This window comes from Bombyx mori, chromosome 6 (assembly GCF_030269925.1).
Source record: "Bombyx mori chromosome 6, ASM3026992v2".
In the NCBI taxonomy this organism is placed as follows: Eukaryota; Metazoa; Arthropoda; class Insecta; order Lepidoptera; family Bombycidae; genus Bombyx; species Bombyx mori.
This window is the reverse complement of record NC_085112.1, coordinates 1,158,135-1,177,127: the sequence shown is the minus strand read 5'-3', so window position 1 is coordinate 1,177,127 and position 18,993 is coordinate 1,158,135. Positions and strand designations below refer to the sequence as shown.

The window sequence follows — 18,993 nt, the reverse complement described above, 5'->3', positions numbered from 1 at the left end:
TATTGTGTCGTGTAGCACATGTGACAGATTTTAAAAGGAAGGAAAGAGAAGTCGAGGAAGATTGCCAACCAGGTGGACGAACATTATCAAGGAGGCCACAAACACCAGCGTCCCGGGCGCCATTAAGCAGGCCGAATACAGGCAACATTGGAGGAAGCTGGTGCAAAAACTGGACCAAGGTGGTCACGACCCTCAGTAATGAGGAAACGACAAAGAAGAAGAACGGTACTTACGTCGTTTCTCCACTGTGAAACTCTGTAACCTGAGGAGAGACACATGCCCTTTGCTTGGCATGTTCTGTAGCGTTATTTTGGCTCCGATCACCATTTTGATGTCTGCAACAATAAATTCGTATTTGATGATTCCTGCTGACCTTCAAGATCTCACTATCCGCCTCTACCTCGGTAAGCAGCGGCTTGGCTCTGCTCCTGGCATTGCTGAAGTTCATGGGCGACGGTAACCACTTACCATCAGGTGGGCCGTATGCTCGTCTGCCTACAAGGGCAATAAAAAAAAAAACTAGTCAAGATCTACCAAGCCACCCTCTCTCCCAGCTTGACTCAATTCACACTACAGTTTGCTTTTGAAAACAGGCGTGGTTGTTGTATCTACCAGTGCCAATCCACAATCCAATGTCTTAACCATTAGTCCGAATACAGATAATTATTTAAAAAGCTTCTTATATATGCGTCGACTATTATCAAAGCCGGCAATCTGACTTTTGGACAATGATTGGTAAATCAGAAAAACGAATTACTGACTTTGTATTCCATTGGCAGTCACAAAACTCTTCGGAACGACATCTTAGATAAATAACAGGTTAACTATTAACCTTTATTTAATGCAGGTTTTGAACCGTATTCTTTGAAGGAGACGATTATATTCAAATCAATATGAATTGACATATCAATAAAAAAAAATTGTCCAAATGCACAGATTGCCACCTTTGATAATAGACGACTCATATGTAGTGCCACAAAATTACGAGCGTGACGCGTGAATCATTAAAACAAATGAGTTTAAGTTGTGTGGTTTATCGTTAATCTCAGTGAAATGGCAACGCTGTAATTACGGTATTAATTAAAGAGTACCTACGCATAAAATTATTTACTAGTAAACTAGCTGACCTGGCAGACTTCGTAGTGCCTCAATCGATAAACAAAAGACCTAAGCTTTTGTATAAAATAAACTTAAAACAAACAAAAGGAATCCGTTCGACGGGGGACGACACATCAAAACAAAAATAAAATTGTTATTTTTATTTAATTCCGAGCATTTTCGTATTTATTTACCTTTTAAACCTTCTCTGGACTTCGACAAATAATTCAAGTCCAAAATTAGGCAAATCGGTCCAGCCGTTCTCGAGTTTTAGCGAGACTAACGAACAGCAATTCATTTTTATATACCTAGCGAGTTATTATATAGAAGATACAAAATGCTATCTGCTGTCAAATTCGCTAAGCGTTTTTTTTGCCGCCGCATAGACCACAAACAAACAATCATGCAAACCTGCATCGCTATACAGGGTGTCCCAAAAAAGTGTCAAACCGAAGCCCAGAGGTAGAGCATTAGTAGCGCTATCAGAATCACCCCCGTGTATGCGACTTTTGATACTTTTCGAGTTATGATTTTTAAGCTATTGCATAGATTTTATCGCGGGCCTTGAGCGCGGCGACCAAATCATGAAATTCCGTAACGAAAAAAACCTTACGCCCCTCACTCCGCCTACCATGTAGCTCGCGTTCAACAAATTCACACGTTGCGCTTGTGTAGTGATTGTGAATAAGCGCGTGGCGTGACATCACACTGCATGCGCATCATAAAAAGTCTGCCTATCTCTCTCTCGCGCGGTCTAGCTTATGAGTGTGAAGGGGACAGTTAAGGTTTTGCTTTTATTAATGTTTAATATAGCGTGGTCTTGTTTTATTGTTGTTTTAATATTAAATTATCATTGTCTAATTATAATTGCATAAGTTGATAAAAAATGCTATGCAATAGCTTTACCGCGGCAGTTCCCGAGTGCCACACGTTCTTTTTTTAATTTCTGTGTTCCTTCACCAAATTTTGATCGTTAGCTTTCTGAATACGAAGCAATTTTGTCAGGAACGGACTATATATGTATATATGTTATGTACGCCTAATAAAAAAACGACTGTCGCCCTTTTTAATAACAATGTCAATAGATCGCGAAAAACCCACAAAACGTTAGCGCTTGAAAAAAACTGAATAGTTCATTGTGCACCAAGGGAGAAAATTTGGACATTTCCTCCCGCGTGTAAAATTGCAATTGGCAAACACGGGGGATGAGATGTCCTACTTTTTTCCCGCGGCGCACATACTATTTTTTCTCCTACCCTTGTCTTGTCAGTACTCAGGGAGGAAAATTTAGACCTTCTTCCCTGTACAGCGGGAGGAAAACCGAACTTTCGGCGTAGGTAGGAGAAAAAAAGAATTTCCAACTTAGAGGTTTTTTTTGTAGATGGCCGCTGGCACAAGCTGTTGCCATACCGCTTGTTTCTGCCCCAAACTTAAAAGAACACAATCCCGTTAAAACTTATCCGTCATAGATATTATAGACATCTACAACGTAAACGCGCCACCCACCTTGAGATACAAGTTCTAAGGTCTCAGTATAGTTACAACGGCTGCCCCACCCTTCAAACCGAAACGCAGTACTGCTTCACGGCAGAAATAGGCAGGGTGATGGTACCTACCCGCGCGGACTCACAAGAGGTCCTACCACCAGTAAATATCTCGATTATTCAAACCAGTATCCTAATCAGCTGCGTAACAACATTTAAAACCAAAATAGCTACATAACAGAATTAACTATGTGTGATTAAACATGCATCTTTATAGTTTTATTGTTCAAGTCATATTTGTTTTTTAGAATCATACATTGTAATTAGGTATGGACATCTCTTAGCATCGCTTATTTATTCCGAGTGTGTGAATTTATGATAACATCTCTAGTTGAAATAATCCCAGTCTGCCGTATTCTATGAGTTTACGTTCCCACGGCTTTATCTGTGTTGAGTAGAAGATTTTAACTGTTTTGTTAGGAATTTTGTATCTCACGCCGTAAATATGCTCACTGAGATCAGACGCTCAATATTTTTGTTAATGTTTTTCACTTGATTTCTTTATTGCTTAGACGGTTAGCCGAGCTCACGGCCAATCTGGTGTTAAGTGGTTACCGGAGTCCGTGGGTATCCACAAAGTAAATTTCGCGAACCACCTTGAGACATTAGTTCTAAGGTCTCAGTACAACGGCTGCCCTACCATCTGGTACCTACGCGTCGTACCTACGCGTGCGTGCCCCAGCCTCAGTAATCTGGTTGGGAAGTTGTAAGATTACAAGCAGGTACCCTGTTAGTTTGATTTTAATTCGATATTTATGTAATCAATGTATGTAATGTATGTATCTGTGTCGAAACAAGTATAGTTCATTCATATTTTTTTCATTCATCATCAATCAGCCCACAGGCGTCCACTGCTGGACATAGGCCTCTCCCAATCCACACGAAGCAAAGAAAAAAAAAAGAAAGAAAATGTATAAACAAGAATAAAAAGAAAAAGAAAGGTAAGAAAAATGGAGAAACAAGTATGAGCCGCAAGTCTAAATGATAAGAAAAATACACATTGTTAGGCGAAGTGAACCCGAATCCTTAAAATACTTCGGTGCGTCATTTATCTGTTCATTAACATACCATTTTGTCCTTTTTGAAGGATATATTCACTAAAATTTTATTTAATTAAAATGATTTTCAATTTCGTCTGCGTATATGCCAACGTGGAACTTCGAAGCATTGATTACATCCCCGCCTTGATCATCCAAAAGCGTCAGCCATTTTCTCATTTACATTAAGGTAACGTCTATTTAAACTGTCAAACCACAACCAAAATGAGTCGTAAATTATTCTTTTTCAATCGCCTTAAACTTGACAGATAATCAATTTCCTGAATTAAGCAACGTAGGAGATTTTAACGTGGTTTATTTATAAGTTTTTTATATTAATTAACTTTATACAACTGCAAGGACTATAGGGTTTAATTTCATTACTGGACCATATCGACGCTTGAAAGGCAAACGTGACTAAGCGACAATGGGTGAACTTTACAGTAGACTAATTTGAAGTAGAAATACCTGAAAAAAATTCTATTTTAACGAATCTAACTGAAGGATGAAATGATTTTAATAGACCTAGAAATATATTTTTTTTGCGCATAGAATATGGTTATTGCCTATCATTTATGTACAAAGCAGTTATTGTCGCTTAGTCACGTTTGCCTTTCAAGCGTCAATATGGTCCTTTAACTTGATTTTTGAAGGAAGGATTACTAGTGGACCTTTGGCTTTTCCAGTTTCACCAGGACAGGTGGGCGAGCACGGACTCAGCCAGGAGGATCTTTAACTTGGTTTTGCTTGATAAGACGCTTTGAATGTCGTGCGATGTAGCGAAAGATTCCGAATTACGACATTAAATTTTCAAAACATATAATACTACAACTCCCACACTCCCTTTACGGGTGTAGATACTTTTCAACAGCCATCTTCTTTAAAAAAATTCCTGCTCCCACTTTCTATCCAGCTTTACCTGTGGTAGGTTCTAGAATCGATCGGTAGGAATCGTGTGTGATGCAAAAAAAAGATGTATGGTGTCGTGGGACACCGGATAGGAACGAAGTTCCTTATCATAAAAATATTAATTTTAAGTTATATTCGAGGTATAAAGAAAATAAAACTGGAGGTTTCGCTACAACCCACGGTCATTCGATAACGTGCGAACTTATTGTGGTACACTTCATTCACTGTTGTTTGCATTAGAGTTAGTGTATTGCGCAAACGAACGCACTGAGATCGTGGTCAATGAATGATAAAAAATATGTTATTTTTTGTACGTTATTACAAAGTTAAGTCGTACATTGTGTGCATTACTAATAAAAATCTTACGTTATGGACGCTTTTTCCCGGTTAAGGTACCCCTCCGCATCGTCCCATAAGGAACTTCGTTCCAAAAATGTCCTAAAAGATAAGACGTCCGGTGGATTCGTATCTATTTTTTCGCAACGCAATCATGTGTTCCAATGTTATGAGTATCGTAGTCATATTACCAGAGAATTCACTTAATATCTCAAGATAAGTGGCGGCGTTTTGATATCTGTAGTCTCCGATATAATTTAACATGAACTGGCCCGCGGGCTCACATTGACCCATCGAATGCGATAAAAACGTTTTTCAATTAGACTTGTCGCCATAATAAATATATTATCTTAGCAGCATAGTTTGTCTCATCAATTTGAAGATTATCATTGTCACATAATGAATGAAGATGCAGGAAGCAATTAGTAATACACAAAAATAATCAGTAAACGATGGTCGTTATCAATAATTAAATGCTTTTAACAACGAAATAACAAGTTTGCCTCTGACACATACATATGTTTTGAATTCTGACGAAACCCAAGTAATAAATGATTGCGATCAAATATAATATTGTTTATTAAGAATTAAAATACTTAAATTATACATCACGATTGATAGAACAACATACTGGATTAGACAGGCTTATGCGCGTACAAACGACAACTTAGTGTGAGTGAGGAGATATAAAACCTAAATGTGATCGGAACTTAGGAATTTTTTTTTAGAGACAGTTCCTTTAAAAGTCCATACAACTGATAAGTTCTTTTGATGTGAAACATCTATAGCCGCACGTAAAACCGATTTCTGGCGTGGCGACGCATGCCACGGCGACGCGTCGCCATGCGCAATCGACTGTGCGATTCTCTCCCACTCGATCCGGCGTTAAGCCATCTCTCTCGCTACACTGAGCTCGAATACCGATAGTGTATACTCCGTAGTGTATACAGTGCTGTTTACTACAGTACACATAACCTGTGTTTTACTTGAAAACAAATTATTTTTTCGTAATATTTTAATTTATCATTATGACATATTTAGTTCCTATCACAATCTTTTCTTTTCTGCATATTACTTTTACAGAATAATGTCGATGTTTCACATCTGCCAGGCGTCCCGTGACGGCTCACATTTTTTTTGGAGAGCTGTGTATTTATACGATTTACTATTGTTAATTTCGTTTGGAGTTAGCCGTCTTCTCTTGTAGATCAACGTAGACGGGTAAACAAGCTCACTACCCGTTAGATGTTAGTGGTTACTATTTAAAAATATGCTATGATTACTTTACAAAAATGTGTATCTTTTTTTTTTATTTATTGCATAGATGGGTCAACGAGCTCACGGCCCACCTGGTCTTAACGGTGGCGGAACTTACATTGTAGATATCTATGGGCTCCGGTAACCACTTAATACCAGGTGGGCCAGGTCGTCCACCCACATACCCAACAAAGATATGTATTTTTAGCATTCCGGGACCCACGGCATACCCACGTCACCCGAGTCATAACATAAAAAAGCTGTGGTTTTGTGTTTTTTTTTAATTTTATTTCGAACTGTAGTTCTGGCCCATGTACCTCACGGAGGTCGCGCCCTAGTTCAAGGGCTTTGAACACAGATGCTACATAAAAAACTGATTTTACTTGTAAATAATGCGGTCAAGAATACATATTTATTTGTTGCTTAATGAACTGGTTTGAATATAGAATGTTTATTATGTAAAATAGTGTGGTCACAGGTGCGCGATTCGGAGTCTGGTGACAGTGAAGTTTTTTTTAAGGGATTTTATGACCTGATAACTAAGGCCTTTAAGTCAAGTCTTATTTTAATTTACATTCTTATTTTTATGAAAAATGATAATATGAAGTGAAATGAAATGAAGTTGATTAATATGAAACATGGCATGAAATGAAATGAGATGAGATGATAGGTGACAGTGAAGTTACCTAATTCCGGCCACAGATTAAGCAGCGTTTTTGACATGTAAATATCTGTCACATCTGTCAATGTTTCTCTGCATATTACTCGCACACACATACCGAGATCTTAAAACTTATATCTTAAGGTGGGTGGCGCATTTTTGTTGTAGATGTCTATAGGCTCCAGTAACCACTTAACACCAGGTGGGCTGTGAGCTCGTCCACCCATCTAAGCAATAAAAAAAATACATCCAAGGAGTTTTTGGGTACATTATATTTAAAAAAAAAATCGTTCACGTCACGTATACGTAATATTTCCTCCGATCGACTCCGATTCGTGACGATTGCTTCAAAATTGGCTAATTCGCGTGTTTTTTTTTTTAATACAACTAAATAAAAAGCTTTCCCTTTAACAGGAAAAACATTTCAAATTGACGTCAATCTGACGTCGAAATTTCTATTTTAATTTAGGCAAAAACATTAATCCGATTGAACCGCTGTTAGGTATTAAAAACGAAAACTTTCCTTAAATATGTTGTTGTGTTATGATACTATGTTATTATTGTTGTTAATATAATTTTATCGAAAAACGTATGGCTTTTCTAGCCTTTAACTTTTTGACGTGACTACGTCTTATAATTCGATGGAGCTGGCTGCACGCACGAAAAAATATGACTCATGCGGCGTTACCTCGCTCTGAGGCGTTCCATTTAAGGCTTAAAGTGCAAGCGAGAGCGCGCAACGAGCGACAAAGAGGCACAATCGGCCTCCGCGTTCGGCAGCGTTCGACATCTGTCTCTCTCCTACTTGAGTGAGCGATGCATCCGCGTGGACAGCTGCTATACAATAATACATTTACATGTTTTCGTCAAGTATGAAGTTCATTGAAAAGTGAATGTGGTGTAAATTGTTTATAGCAACGATAATTGCGATAATTGAAAAATGAAACCATTCCATAAGTATTTTCTTATGACGTTGTCACGTTCAACTGTCGTCAGTAAATCGACTTTACAGTTAACCGATTTTTTCCCTATCTAATCCTTGGTAGCTTAAGAGGCTATTGAACTTCACGTGGACCGGTAGGTAAGCACACAGGCTCAATCAGAATTGCTAAAACTAGCTCTAGTAAAAGCAGAGCTTCGCTGAGTCAATCATCGGATTTTCACTGGTGGTAACACCTCTTGTAAGTCCGCGCGGGTGGGTACCACCACCCTGCCTATTTCTGCCGTGCAGCAGTAATGCGATTCGGTTTGAAGGGTGGGGCAGCCGTTGTAACTATACTTGAGACCTTATAACTTATCTCAAGGTGCGTGGCGCATTTACGTTGTAGATGGATTCCAGTAACCACTTAACACCAGGTGGGCTCTGAGCTCGTCCACCCATCTAAGCAAAAAAAAAAATCGCTTTCAGCTTACTAATAATGTGTCAGAAGTTTGTCAAAACAATTGCTGACTCCCGCATCCTTAACAGATACGGCGTAGACTTAACACTAACCTGCATTGATAATAATATGCTGACAGACTAATTTGTATTTAATTATTCACAAAACAGATGAATCGCGAATGTATTAAAACAGTGCGTTCGGCTATTGCATATATATCGTCGCTGTAAAACTAAAATCTGTTACGTGCCAAAACTCTATTTTGAATTAACGAGTAAAAACATTATCGTATAAAATTTTATATGATGATGAATTTTTAAGAACTATAATAAATGAAAGCTATAGATAAATATTAAAACTATAGACACGTAACGGTTTTTTTTATACGGTAGATAGGGCTGTGAACTATACGAAAAGGTTAAAAAGTAAAAATCTCAAAAAGTGCAAATAGCTGATTTTGGTTTGACAACGACGATATGTAAAAATGGACTAAACAAAACAGTGTTATTTTCTCGAGTAGCATTTTTTTTTTTTTTTTTTTATGATTGAAAGTTTACTGGTGGCCCGAAGGCCTTTCCAGTTTCACCAGGACAGGTGGGCGAGCAAAGGCTCAGCCAAGAGGGGTGGGATTTGCTAACAACTGCCCGAGCGCCTCCGAAGGAGACCTAACAACTCAAGAGCAATTGTTTCGCGAATGAATCTACTACCGGATCGGAATCGCGACCCGCTGAGAAGATCCGGCGAGAAACTCAGCGGGCTGATGCATGGGTTAGGTTGCACGTCGACCTCTTTGTCGAGTTCGACGAGTACGGTTACCGGGGTCCCTAAGCCTGCCCCTAGTATTAGAGCTGAAGGCATCTAATGCAAAGGTTATTGGATCTGATGGATCCGTAAGGACGTGTCTAGGGCGTCGACGGTGACTGGCTCCTGCATGATCAGGATTCGGGGAGTAGTCAGCGGCGGCAACGATAAGGCGATTATCATGACGCATAGCCTTATCGAAGTATCGTTCCGACGCTGACTTCATGTATTTCCGAATTGATTCGAGGCCCAGGTCGTCGTGTAGGTCAACATTCCTCACGAACCACGGAGCCCCGACAGCTAACCTGCAAAAGCGGGATTGTAGGGATTGGAGGGTGTCTATGTGTGTGCGGGCCGCGTGAGCGAACACCACACTCGCGTAAGTCATGACGGGCCTAATGCAAGTTTTGTAAAGTGTCACCTTGTTCCGAAGGGACATTTTACTCCGCTTACAGATGATGGGGTAGAGTCTACCGAGAATAAACGCGGCACGGTCACGGACTGATTTTATATGTGGGCGGAATGTCATCGATGCATCCAGGGTAACGCCCAGGTACTTGACCTTCCTGGCCCAGGGTATGGGTTGTCTAAAGAGAGTAATCGGGGGTGTGAGATTCCTCCTCCTAATCCGGGAGGAAATCCGTGTGGAGCTTCCCCTCTGAAATAGCACCGCAGTACTTTTCGCTGGGTTGATGTCTATGCGCCATTTTCGGAACCACTGTCCTAGGGCTAGGGCTGCGCTCTGAAGCTTCTTCGCGATTAGGGACTTATTTCTACTAGAATAGTAAACAGTCGTGTCGTCGGCGAATAAAGCTAAATGGGTCGGCGGCGACCGGGGAATATCGTTGACGAATAAGCTAAATAGGAGGGGTGAGAGGACAGAGCCTTGCGGGACTCCAGCTGTAAGAGGTCGTGGGGAGGAGCGGGTTCCCTCGACTCGATATCGAAAAGAGCGGTTCGACAAGAAGTCCCGTATGATGAGCACGAGACTATCCGGCACGCCCATGTTGAATAGTTTGAAAATCAAACCGTTGTGCCAGACTTTGTCGAACGCTTTTGCGACGTCGAAGAAGAGAGCTCCCGTGTATAACGGTTTTGGTCGATTAAGCCCCACAAGAATGTGCTCCGTGAGGCGGTGCACCTGTTGAACGCATGAGTGATTTGTACGGAATCCGAATTGTTCATCGATGAGAATGCCCTTGGATGAGACGAAGTCTCTGAGGCGTTTGTAGATCAGACGCTCATACAGTTTGCCTAGAGACATGAGGAGGCTAATCGGGCGGTAGCTCGTCGGATGATTTTTTGGTTTACCGGGCTTATGTATGCCGATAACGTCCGCTTCTTTCCACACCGCGGGAAAGATACAGTTCGCCATAGCGGCATTGAAAATAGATGCCAACATCACGATGAGTTGGACGGGTAGAAGTTTAATAACGCGGTTAGATATACCGTCGGAACCGGGAGCCTTGCGAGGACGTAGGTCTTTGATCAAGTCTTTAACTTCCATCGGGGTGACGGGTGGTAACGCATCCGAGGATGGCAAGGAGGCTCTGCGTTCTACCTCACTGTCTACTAATTCTACATGAACAGGGTCCACGGATTGAGTGCTGGGCGTGCACTGGGTTTGCAATGTATCGGCCAGCAGCTCTGCTTTTTCGTCATCATCAAAGGCCGCGAGTCGGCCTGAGGGGCCTACGAGGGGGGGCATAGTTACTACCGTATCCGATTTGAGAGTACGAGCTAAGCGGTAGTAAGACCTTTGGGAGGGCGCGAGTCCTTCTAAGAAATCAGACCATCTGGCATCTCGGACTTCGGCGATGCGAGACTTTACGTCGCGTTGTAGGGCACGCATTCGAATACGATTTTCCGCGGTAGGATACCTGTCGTAGGCGCGTATCGAGGCGTTCTTAGCTCTAAGGAGTTCCCTAATATCGTCGGACAATTTGAAGCGGTGAAGGAAGTCCTCCGCTACAACTTGTTTCGATGACCTATCTAATGTCGAGGTGATGTGTGATGTTAAGATGTCTATGGCTTCAGCGGTATCCTGAGGAGACGGGGTAGAGTCCGGGTTAAACGGGAGCGATGGTGGATCAGATTCAGCCAGGCTGATGCCCAGCGTGTGCCAATCCACCACAGTCCTCGTGACGGGAACGGAATCGGGAGCGCGACCGAGCTTCATAACGACGGGACGGTGGTCTGAATCTAACTCTGAAACTACTTCGATCGAGTGTAAGCGCAGAGTTACGTTTTTTAATAACGCTATGTCGAGTATATCCGGGCGATGCGCGATATTTAGCGGGTAGTGAGTCGGGGTTAACGGAGCGACGATATCGAAGGCGAGATCATCGACTAACGCGTCAAGCCGCCTGCCATTCGGGGTTGTGGTGTGTGAGTTCCACCTGATGTGTTTACAATTTAGGTCGCCCGCCAGAATGACAGAGCTCCCCATACCGAGCAGCGCCTCGATATCACTGCTTAGAACGATCTTATCCGGTGGAAGATAAACGGACGCGATAACGATCGGCGCGTGTCCCGTCAGTGAGATTCGGCACACTGATGCTTCGATATTAGCGAGCGCGGGAGGATCGAGCGGGACGCAATGCAGGGCTCTTCTATAGTAAATGACGGTACCACCACCACGGGCAGAGAGCCTGTCGTTCCTGACCATGTTATAGTTCGCGATTTTAGGGTCACGGCGCGCGGGCTTAAGTAGGGTCTCCTGCACTAAAAAGATATCAATTTGATGGTCACGCAAAAAGTCAGAAACCTGATCACGTTGATTTGCGAGACCGTAAGCGTTAAAAAATCCTATCGTCACGGATAGGGGCTTTATTCTACTTATATACGCCATTGATTACCGGCGGAGTGAGGGGAGGACGTACGTATTTAATGACGCGTATACGTCGGCGTATTCCTGCACAACGGCGATAAAGTGTTGTGCAGTGGAGGCAGCGCGAATGGCGTCGCCCAAAGCGTTAACGCGCTCAAAGTTGATCGACTGAAAGAAGTCGATCGCTAAAGCGAGATTTTCGGACGCGGTCGGAGGGCAAGTCGCGGGAGAGGGACGAGTCGCGGGGGCAGGACGAATCGCGGAGGATGGAGTTGTAGCCGTGTTCGTGTACGGCAGCGGTTTCGCCCAGGCCGAGACACTGGGCACCGCCGCCGGAACGAACGCTGGCTTAGCCTGCGACGCAGAGGGTGCCGTAGCTCTGATGTCTGGGCCGGAAGCTCGGAGGCGGTTTTGGCGGGCGACGCGGCGATTTATTTTCGGGGCTCGGGGGCATCCGCGGTAATTTGCGGGGTGACCCTGTGTTCGACACAGGACGCAGCTAGGCGGTTCCGTCGCGGTTTTTTGATCGCGAGTGCATAGGGCCGTGGCGTGATCGCCTAAACATTTGACGCATCGGGGGCGCGCGTGACAGTTACGGGAAGAGTGCCCATACAATTGACAGTTATGACACTGGCTAGGAGTGCCTTTTTTATGGGGGGCTTCGACAGCGATACCAGAGAGCCTACAGACGGTCTGTGTGTTAAAGATTTTCTTACCCTCGGGGGTAGGCTGGAGAGCGACTAGAACCATATTATATGGCTCCCTACCGCGACCGGTGTGCATACGGTGCACAGAATTCACTGGTAGGCCTTGTTCTAACAGGTCGGCTTTTACGAGCTCTACATCTAACTCTTTAGGGATTCCGCGTATTACAACGCGGAGTTCGCGCTCCTCCTGAAGCGTATAAGTGTGGAAGCTTATACGCTCCTTACGGAGGTAAGAGGTGAGGGCCCTATGGTCATCAGATGAATGCACCTTTATTTGGATGCCATTCGCGAGGTTACGGGCATTCGTGAAATTGATATTTTTGGCCTTAAGGGCCAGGGAAACTCGATCCCAAGCTGCCTTCTCTTGAAGGATTACCGGAGGAGGGGACTGGGTTTTATTTTGTGCCACCGGACGCGGCGACGGACTGGCATGGGCTGGAGGCGCAACGGGAGTCTGGGGGCGGGGGCGCGACGCGTTCGCGGCTTTGCTAATTTTAGCGGCCGCGGGAGCTCGAGACTCCGCGGCACGCTTCTTACCCTTTTGTACCAGGGTAAATCCATCCGTCGATGAGGCGGGGGCGAGGTCGACCTCCATCTCCGAGTCAGAGTCGGAGGACGAAGAGGCGGGCGCCGGTGACCTACGAGCAGGTGTTTTGGAGGGCGCGACGGAGGCCGCGGATGATCGCACAGCTGGAACGGTGGCTACGGCGGACGACGCAGCAGTTTTACTCGCCAGTATAGGCGACGCGGGAACGGCAGGCACGACGGAGGTTGCGGTGCTCGATGTAGAAGCTTTGCACGCAGGTACAGGCGACGCAGGAGCAGCGAGCACGGCGGAGTCTTCGAGAGAGCTCGCAGTGTGATTGGCCTTGAAAGCCAGAAACTCTGAGGCGAGCTGTGGATGACGAAGTCGGAGGAATTCCGCGAACACAGCGTCCATGATCGCTGAGTGCCCAGGTGGGGCGGCCCCGGGTCTTGAAAACACTCGCCTTGCGGCGAGGCCCCAACTTCTCGGACCTGAGCGGTTCTATTGAACACAGGTGGCGATGCGGCACGATTACTACAGGACAAAGAAAAAACACAACAAAACGGAAATAACAAAAAGAAACAAAACAATTAAACACTTCCAGGAAAGCAGTTTGTCGGCAGATGTACCACGAACACAGAAATAACGAAAGGAAACAAAACAAATAAAAACTTCCAGGAAAAAACACTTGGTCGGCAGATGTACCACGAACACAGGCCGCGCGAACAATGGCCGGGCTAACAAAAGCCGGGCGAACAAAGGCCGGGCGATCGAGTGGTCGATGGGCACGTCCGCACGTGACGGGTGCCTCTATCGGAATGTCGAGTAGCATTAGTGTAATCATTAAAATATGGAAATATAATAATATAGATTTTTTTTAATGTCTGCAATAACTAAAACTCCTTTTATTATAAAGTCATAGCCTCTTCCTCTTCCACGAGTTCCAATTCCGCTGAATACCTTTTCCTTGAGGTTTGGGTCAAGGGAGTCAAAACTTTACTTGGTGTGGTTTATTGTCCTCCCTCTGTTGATTACTTCTCCAGTCTGGACTCAATTCTGGAATATTTAGGGTCGGATTACGCACACCACATCATCATGGGAGACTTCAAAACCGACCTCCTTGTCCCTTTGTCCACTCGTTTACGAAAACTCCTTGACCTTGTTGAGTCAGTTAGTTTACACATCCTCCCTTTACTAGCCACTCACCACAACATTGAAGGAGAGGATACCTGGCTTGACCTAATACTCACTTCCAATCCCGATCTTGTTCATTCTCACGGTCAGTTTCCTGCTCCTGGTTTCTCCTACCATGACCTCATTTACTTATCCTACGTCCTTAAACCTCCCAAATCCAAGCCTAAAGTTTTACGCGTGCGTTGTTTTGGTCGCATGGATGGACGCAGGTTGTGTGAGGATGCTGCTAAAATTAGTTGGGATGAACTGACGGCAGCTACATCTATTGACGACAAGGTGACTATATTTAACGCTCAACTCCAGGCACTTTATGACACTCATGCTCCCGTCAGGAAATTCAAGTTGAAACGTCCTCCAGCACCTTGGATGACGAGTGAGGTTCGGATGGCGATGAAGCGTAGGGATCGGGCCTTGGCAAAATTCAGGAGACGCCGCACGGAGGAAAACTGGACATCATTTAAGGTTGCGACGAATCGGTGTAATCAGATGGTACGGAACGCTAAGCGCCGCCATATTCTCGAAAATATAACCTCCGCTTCTTCAGCGAATATCTGGAAGTTCTTTAAGACTCTGGGTACTGGTAGGGAGAAGAATAAAGACTTCCAGGGGACCATTGCCTTAGATGACCTTAACAGGCATTTCAGCGCATCTGCCGGCATTGATCATCAAGTCAAAAGTCTCACTATTGAATTTATAGCTGGGTTACCTAAACCAGACATTGACCCCTTCCAATTTTCTCCAATGACTTCAGATGATATTAAAAAGATTATCCTATCCATTAGATCTAATGCTGTTGGTTATGACAAAATCACCCATCGCATGATTACCACAGCTTTAGACCATCTTATTCTCACCATAACCCACATCATTAATTTCTCCTTTAGTACCAACATGTTTCCCTCCCAATGGCGTAAGGCTTATGTCATTCCTCTTCCTAAAATACCGAATCCTACCCTTGTTACTCATTTCCGACCTATATCCATACTTCCTTTCCTATCTAAGGTTTTAGAAGCTTGTGCGCACAAACAACTGTCCAATTTTATTCATTCACAACATTTGTTGAGTACATTGCAGTCCGGTTTCAGACCTTGCCACAGCACTACTACCGCACTCCTTAAAGTGATTGGCGATATTAGAGCAGGTATGGAGGACACAAAGGTTACGGTATTGGTTCTGATAGACTTCTCAAACGCTTTTAATAACGTCAATCACGACATCCTCTTATCCATTCTCTCCCATCTTAGGATGTCATCTGGAGCATTGGATTGGTTCTCGTCTTATCTTCGAGGTCGTCAGCAGTCGATACACATCAACGAGTTTTCGTCTAGTTGGTGTGATCTGCACTCTGGCGTTCCTCAAGGCGGCATTCTTTCTCCTCTACTATTTTCAATTTTTATTAATCTCATTACCGATAATCTTCAATGTGCGTACCATCTATATGCCGATGATTTGCAGCTTTATGCTCAGGCTGGAGTCGATAATGTGTCTTCGGCAGTTGGTAAAATAAATAACGACCTGTCCTACATTAAATTCTGGTCTGACAGTTTCGGCTTAAGCGTGAATCCCGCCAAATGTCAGGCTATTATTGTTGGAAGTCAACGCTTGTTGTATCGGTTGGATATGGCATATGTCCCATCGGTTATATATGATGGCTCAACCATCAACTGGTGTTCAGTTGTAAAGGACCTAGGCCTACTTATTGACTCCAGCCTGAGCTGGCGAGGTCAGGCCCAGGTCATCTCCGTGTGTCAGCGAGTTACACTTACACTCCGTATGCTTTACCGCTGAAGAATTTCCTTCCGCCCGAGACCAAGAAAATGCTCGTTCAAACTTTGGTCTTTCCCATGATCGACTATGGTGATGTGTGCTACTTTGACCTGAATGCAGATCTACTCAATAAACTTAACCGGCTTCTCAATAACTGCATTCGATTTATTTATAATCTTCGGAAATACGATCACGTATCTTCTTATCACTCCCAACTCAAATGGCTCCCCATTCGTCAACGCCGTAGCTTGCGTGCTCTCAGTACTCTTTACTCTTTGTTGCACTCCCCAAATCCACCTGCTTATTTAACTAATTCCTTTCAATACTTAGGGTCTGACCACAGCCGAAATCTTCGTTCATCTCACAATCTTCTTCTTCGCTGTCCTCCACATAGTTCTGACTTTTTACATTCTTCATTCACAATTCAGTCTATTCTTCTATGGAATGCGCTTCCACTCAAAATAAGGTCGGCCACTACACGTGAAGCGTTTAAGACGAAGGTTCGAGAACTGTTTCTCAGAGAGTTAGCAGAGTCATCTAATTGATAATATTTGTTTATATATGTTTTTATATGTATATATTTATGTATATCTATATATTTATGTATATGTATTTATTTAAGTACTATGTATTATGTATGTTATATATACACATAATATATGTTTAAGTAATATCACCTTCACACTATACCTACCAAGCTTCATCTCTGCACTCCCCTAAGGTAGACTGTTAGAGAATGCCTATGGCATTAAGTCCGCCTTTATACTTTCTAGTATAAGAAGTTATAAATAAAAATAAAAAAAATAAAAAATAAAAATAAAAAGTGTAGCACGACAATGCAAAATTTGCAACAAAAAAAAAAACTGGTCAAATTAAAAATATAATATCATCTGCGTAATCAAAGCTAATTAAATATTCATTATTAAACATAAATCATAAACTTCTGGTTAGAACTTAATAAAATTTAAATGGACCCACATGAAAATCAGCAGCATTCAAATAAAAAAGAATTATCAAAACCGGTTCAGCTAGAAAGAAGATTTAAGGTAAAATACATAAAAAACAATCGAATTGAGAAACTGCTCTTTTTTTAAGTCGGTTAACTCGAATCTAAATCTTAAGGTGCCAGTGATAATGGCTGGCGGTGTATGAGGAGAGCCAAAGACCGGGCTCAGTTGTGTGGATAGGGAGAGGTCAAAGTCCAGCAGTGTACGACTGTGGGCTGATGATGATGATGATTATGTTTTTTTTTTTTTTTTTTAATATATTGCGCGTTCCCCTGACGAGTAATTGTCAGGGACATTTTTTAGGCTATTTTGCTATTTTTCCAATTATCTTTTTTTTTTACTATTTGTAATGTTGGATTCATGTTTCGTTTTCCATAATTATATAATATTCGTTTCTGTTCCCTTCTTATACTTATACTTTAATTCCCTTATATTTTACTTATATGCCTATTATTATATTTTATTTCTTCACTTTTTTCCGATATATTTTCATTTTCACTTCTTATACGCATTCCATTGTCTATCTGTCACATTTTTCGTTGTACATTTTATATAATTATGTTTACATTTTCTTTACGTTATCTAATGATTACATTACCAATATAAAAATTTACATTAATAAATTACAATGTATAATATCTTAAAATTACATTTTTTAATATTTCCATTTTTCTTACAACATTTCTTTTTCTATTTTAAAACTAGAGGTCGCTACGAGGAATACGAGGAATTTGCTTTGGCATTGTAGTCATTCGATGATTTTGTGTATGTATTAATTTTAGTATTGTATATATCCGCATATTTCAAAATATCCTTTTATATACAATTTATTTGTTTCTAAAGTTTACTTTTTGTATTATTTTGGTGCAATATTTTATGAAGTCTTGTTTAGTTTCTTTTTCACAGATTAATTGACTTAGTTTTGTAATTTCTATTTTGATTCCAATTCTTTGTTCAATTTCAAGTCGATCACTACAATGCACCGGACACTCTACAATTAAATGGACGACTGTTTCCGCCACGTCCGGGTCGCAAATACACGACGGGCTCTCTTTGCACCGGAAGCGATTGATGATTATGTTCGAACTTCGATTGTAAGATAAACACTAGTTTACATTGTCTCTCATATATAGTCCTTGACAGTCATGATGACACCAGCCCGGGGTCTATCAGCGGATCGTCCTTAACATTACAATAAATATTAACACGTTTCCCGAACTGTGACTCACAAAGATCATTTAAATTATTAAGTCATTAATAATGATTGGTAAGTTTGTTCGTCGTAAATTTAAACATGGCACCACTGTTTTTTAGATATTTAAATGCAAAACCTTGTAGTTGAGCGACGTTTTTAACGGAAAACAAAATTATACGAATAGCTTCTGTGGATCGTAAAATTATAAAATATTGTTTCTCTTTGCACTTAATCTCTTAAATTAATACAAATATTTGGCGTTGCTATGCTATTTAACATTGATTCTTTTTTCACGTTGTTTTTTATCCTCATAATATTAATCTATTGGCGAATAATAATAGTATTTTTCATAATTGAGAGCAACTAACTGCTTTAAAGACACAATAGCACTAAAGCTATTTCAGCAGATGTCGTTGTTAAGCTAGCCGAAGCCAATGAATGTTTGGTTTAAGGTTAGACCAAGAAAATGAATTGTTTATTTATATTATTTATGTCTTTTTAACTCACGTGTTCACTTAAAAATGCCTAAACGATCTTGGAATATTTCATCATTTTATCAATATGTAATTCGTATTTAAATATAATTTGTAAAAAACACCATTTATCAAAAAAAAAGAAGTGCAAAGCTCGGTCATCGTCTACTCGTAGTAATAAAAAGGGCTAGAGCCTCCATCAGTCTTAGGAATTAAAAAGTCACACATATTGTGTACGCTTTGGTTCTATTTTATATAAAACGTAAATATTA

The 18,993-nt window shown here is 41.9% G+C and overlaps 2 protein-coding genes across 3 annotated transcripts in view; both read right to left on the bottom strand.

Moving 5' to 3' along the window:
* LOC101740450 (uncharacterized) overlaps window positions 1-18,993 on the bottom strand; it is a 960,210-nt gene that overhangs the window by 463,051 nt on the left and 478,166 nt on the right. The gene's annotated exons all lie outside the window — the stretch shown is intronic.
* LOC101741428 (lysosome membrane protein 2) overlaps window positions 1-18,993 on the bottom strand; it is an 83,289-nt gene that overhangs the window by 29,574 nt on the left and 34,722 nt on the right. For both annotated transcript variants that reach the window (XM_004925223.5, XM_062668926.1), the window contains exon 2: window positions 234-335. In XM_004925223.5, the coding sequence (XP_004925280.1) occupies window positions 234-327 (94 nt within the window). In that variant the 5' untranslated portion in view covers window positions 328-335. The remainder of the gene's footprint in view (window positions 1-233; window positions 336-18,993) is intronic.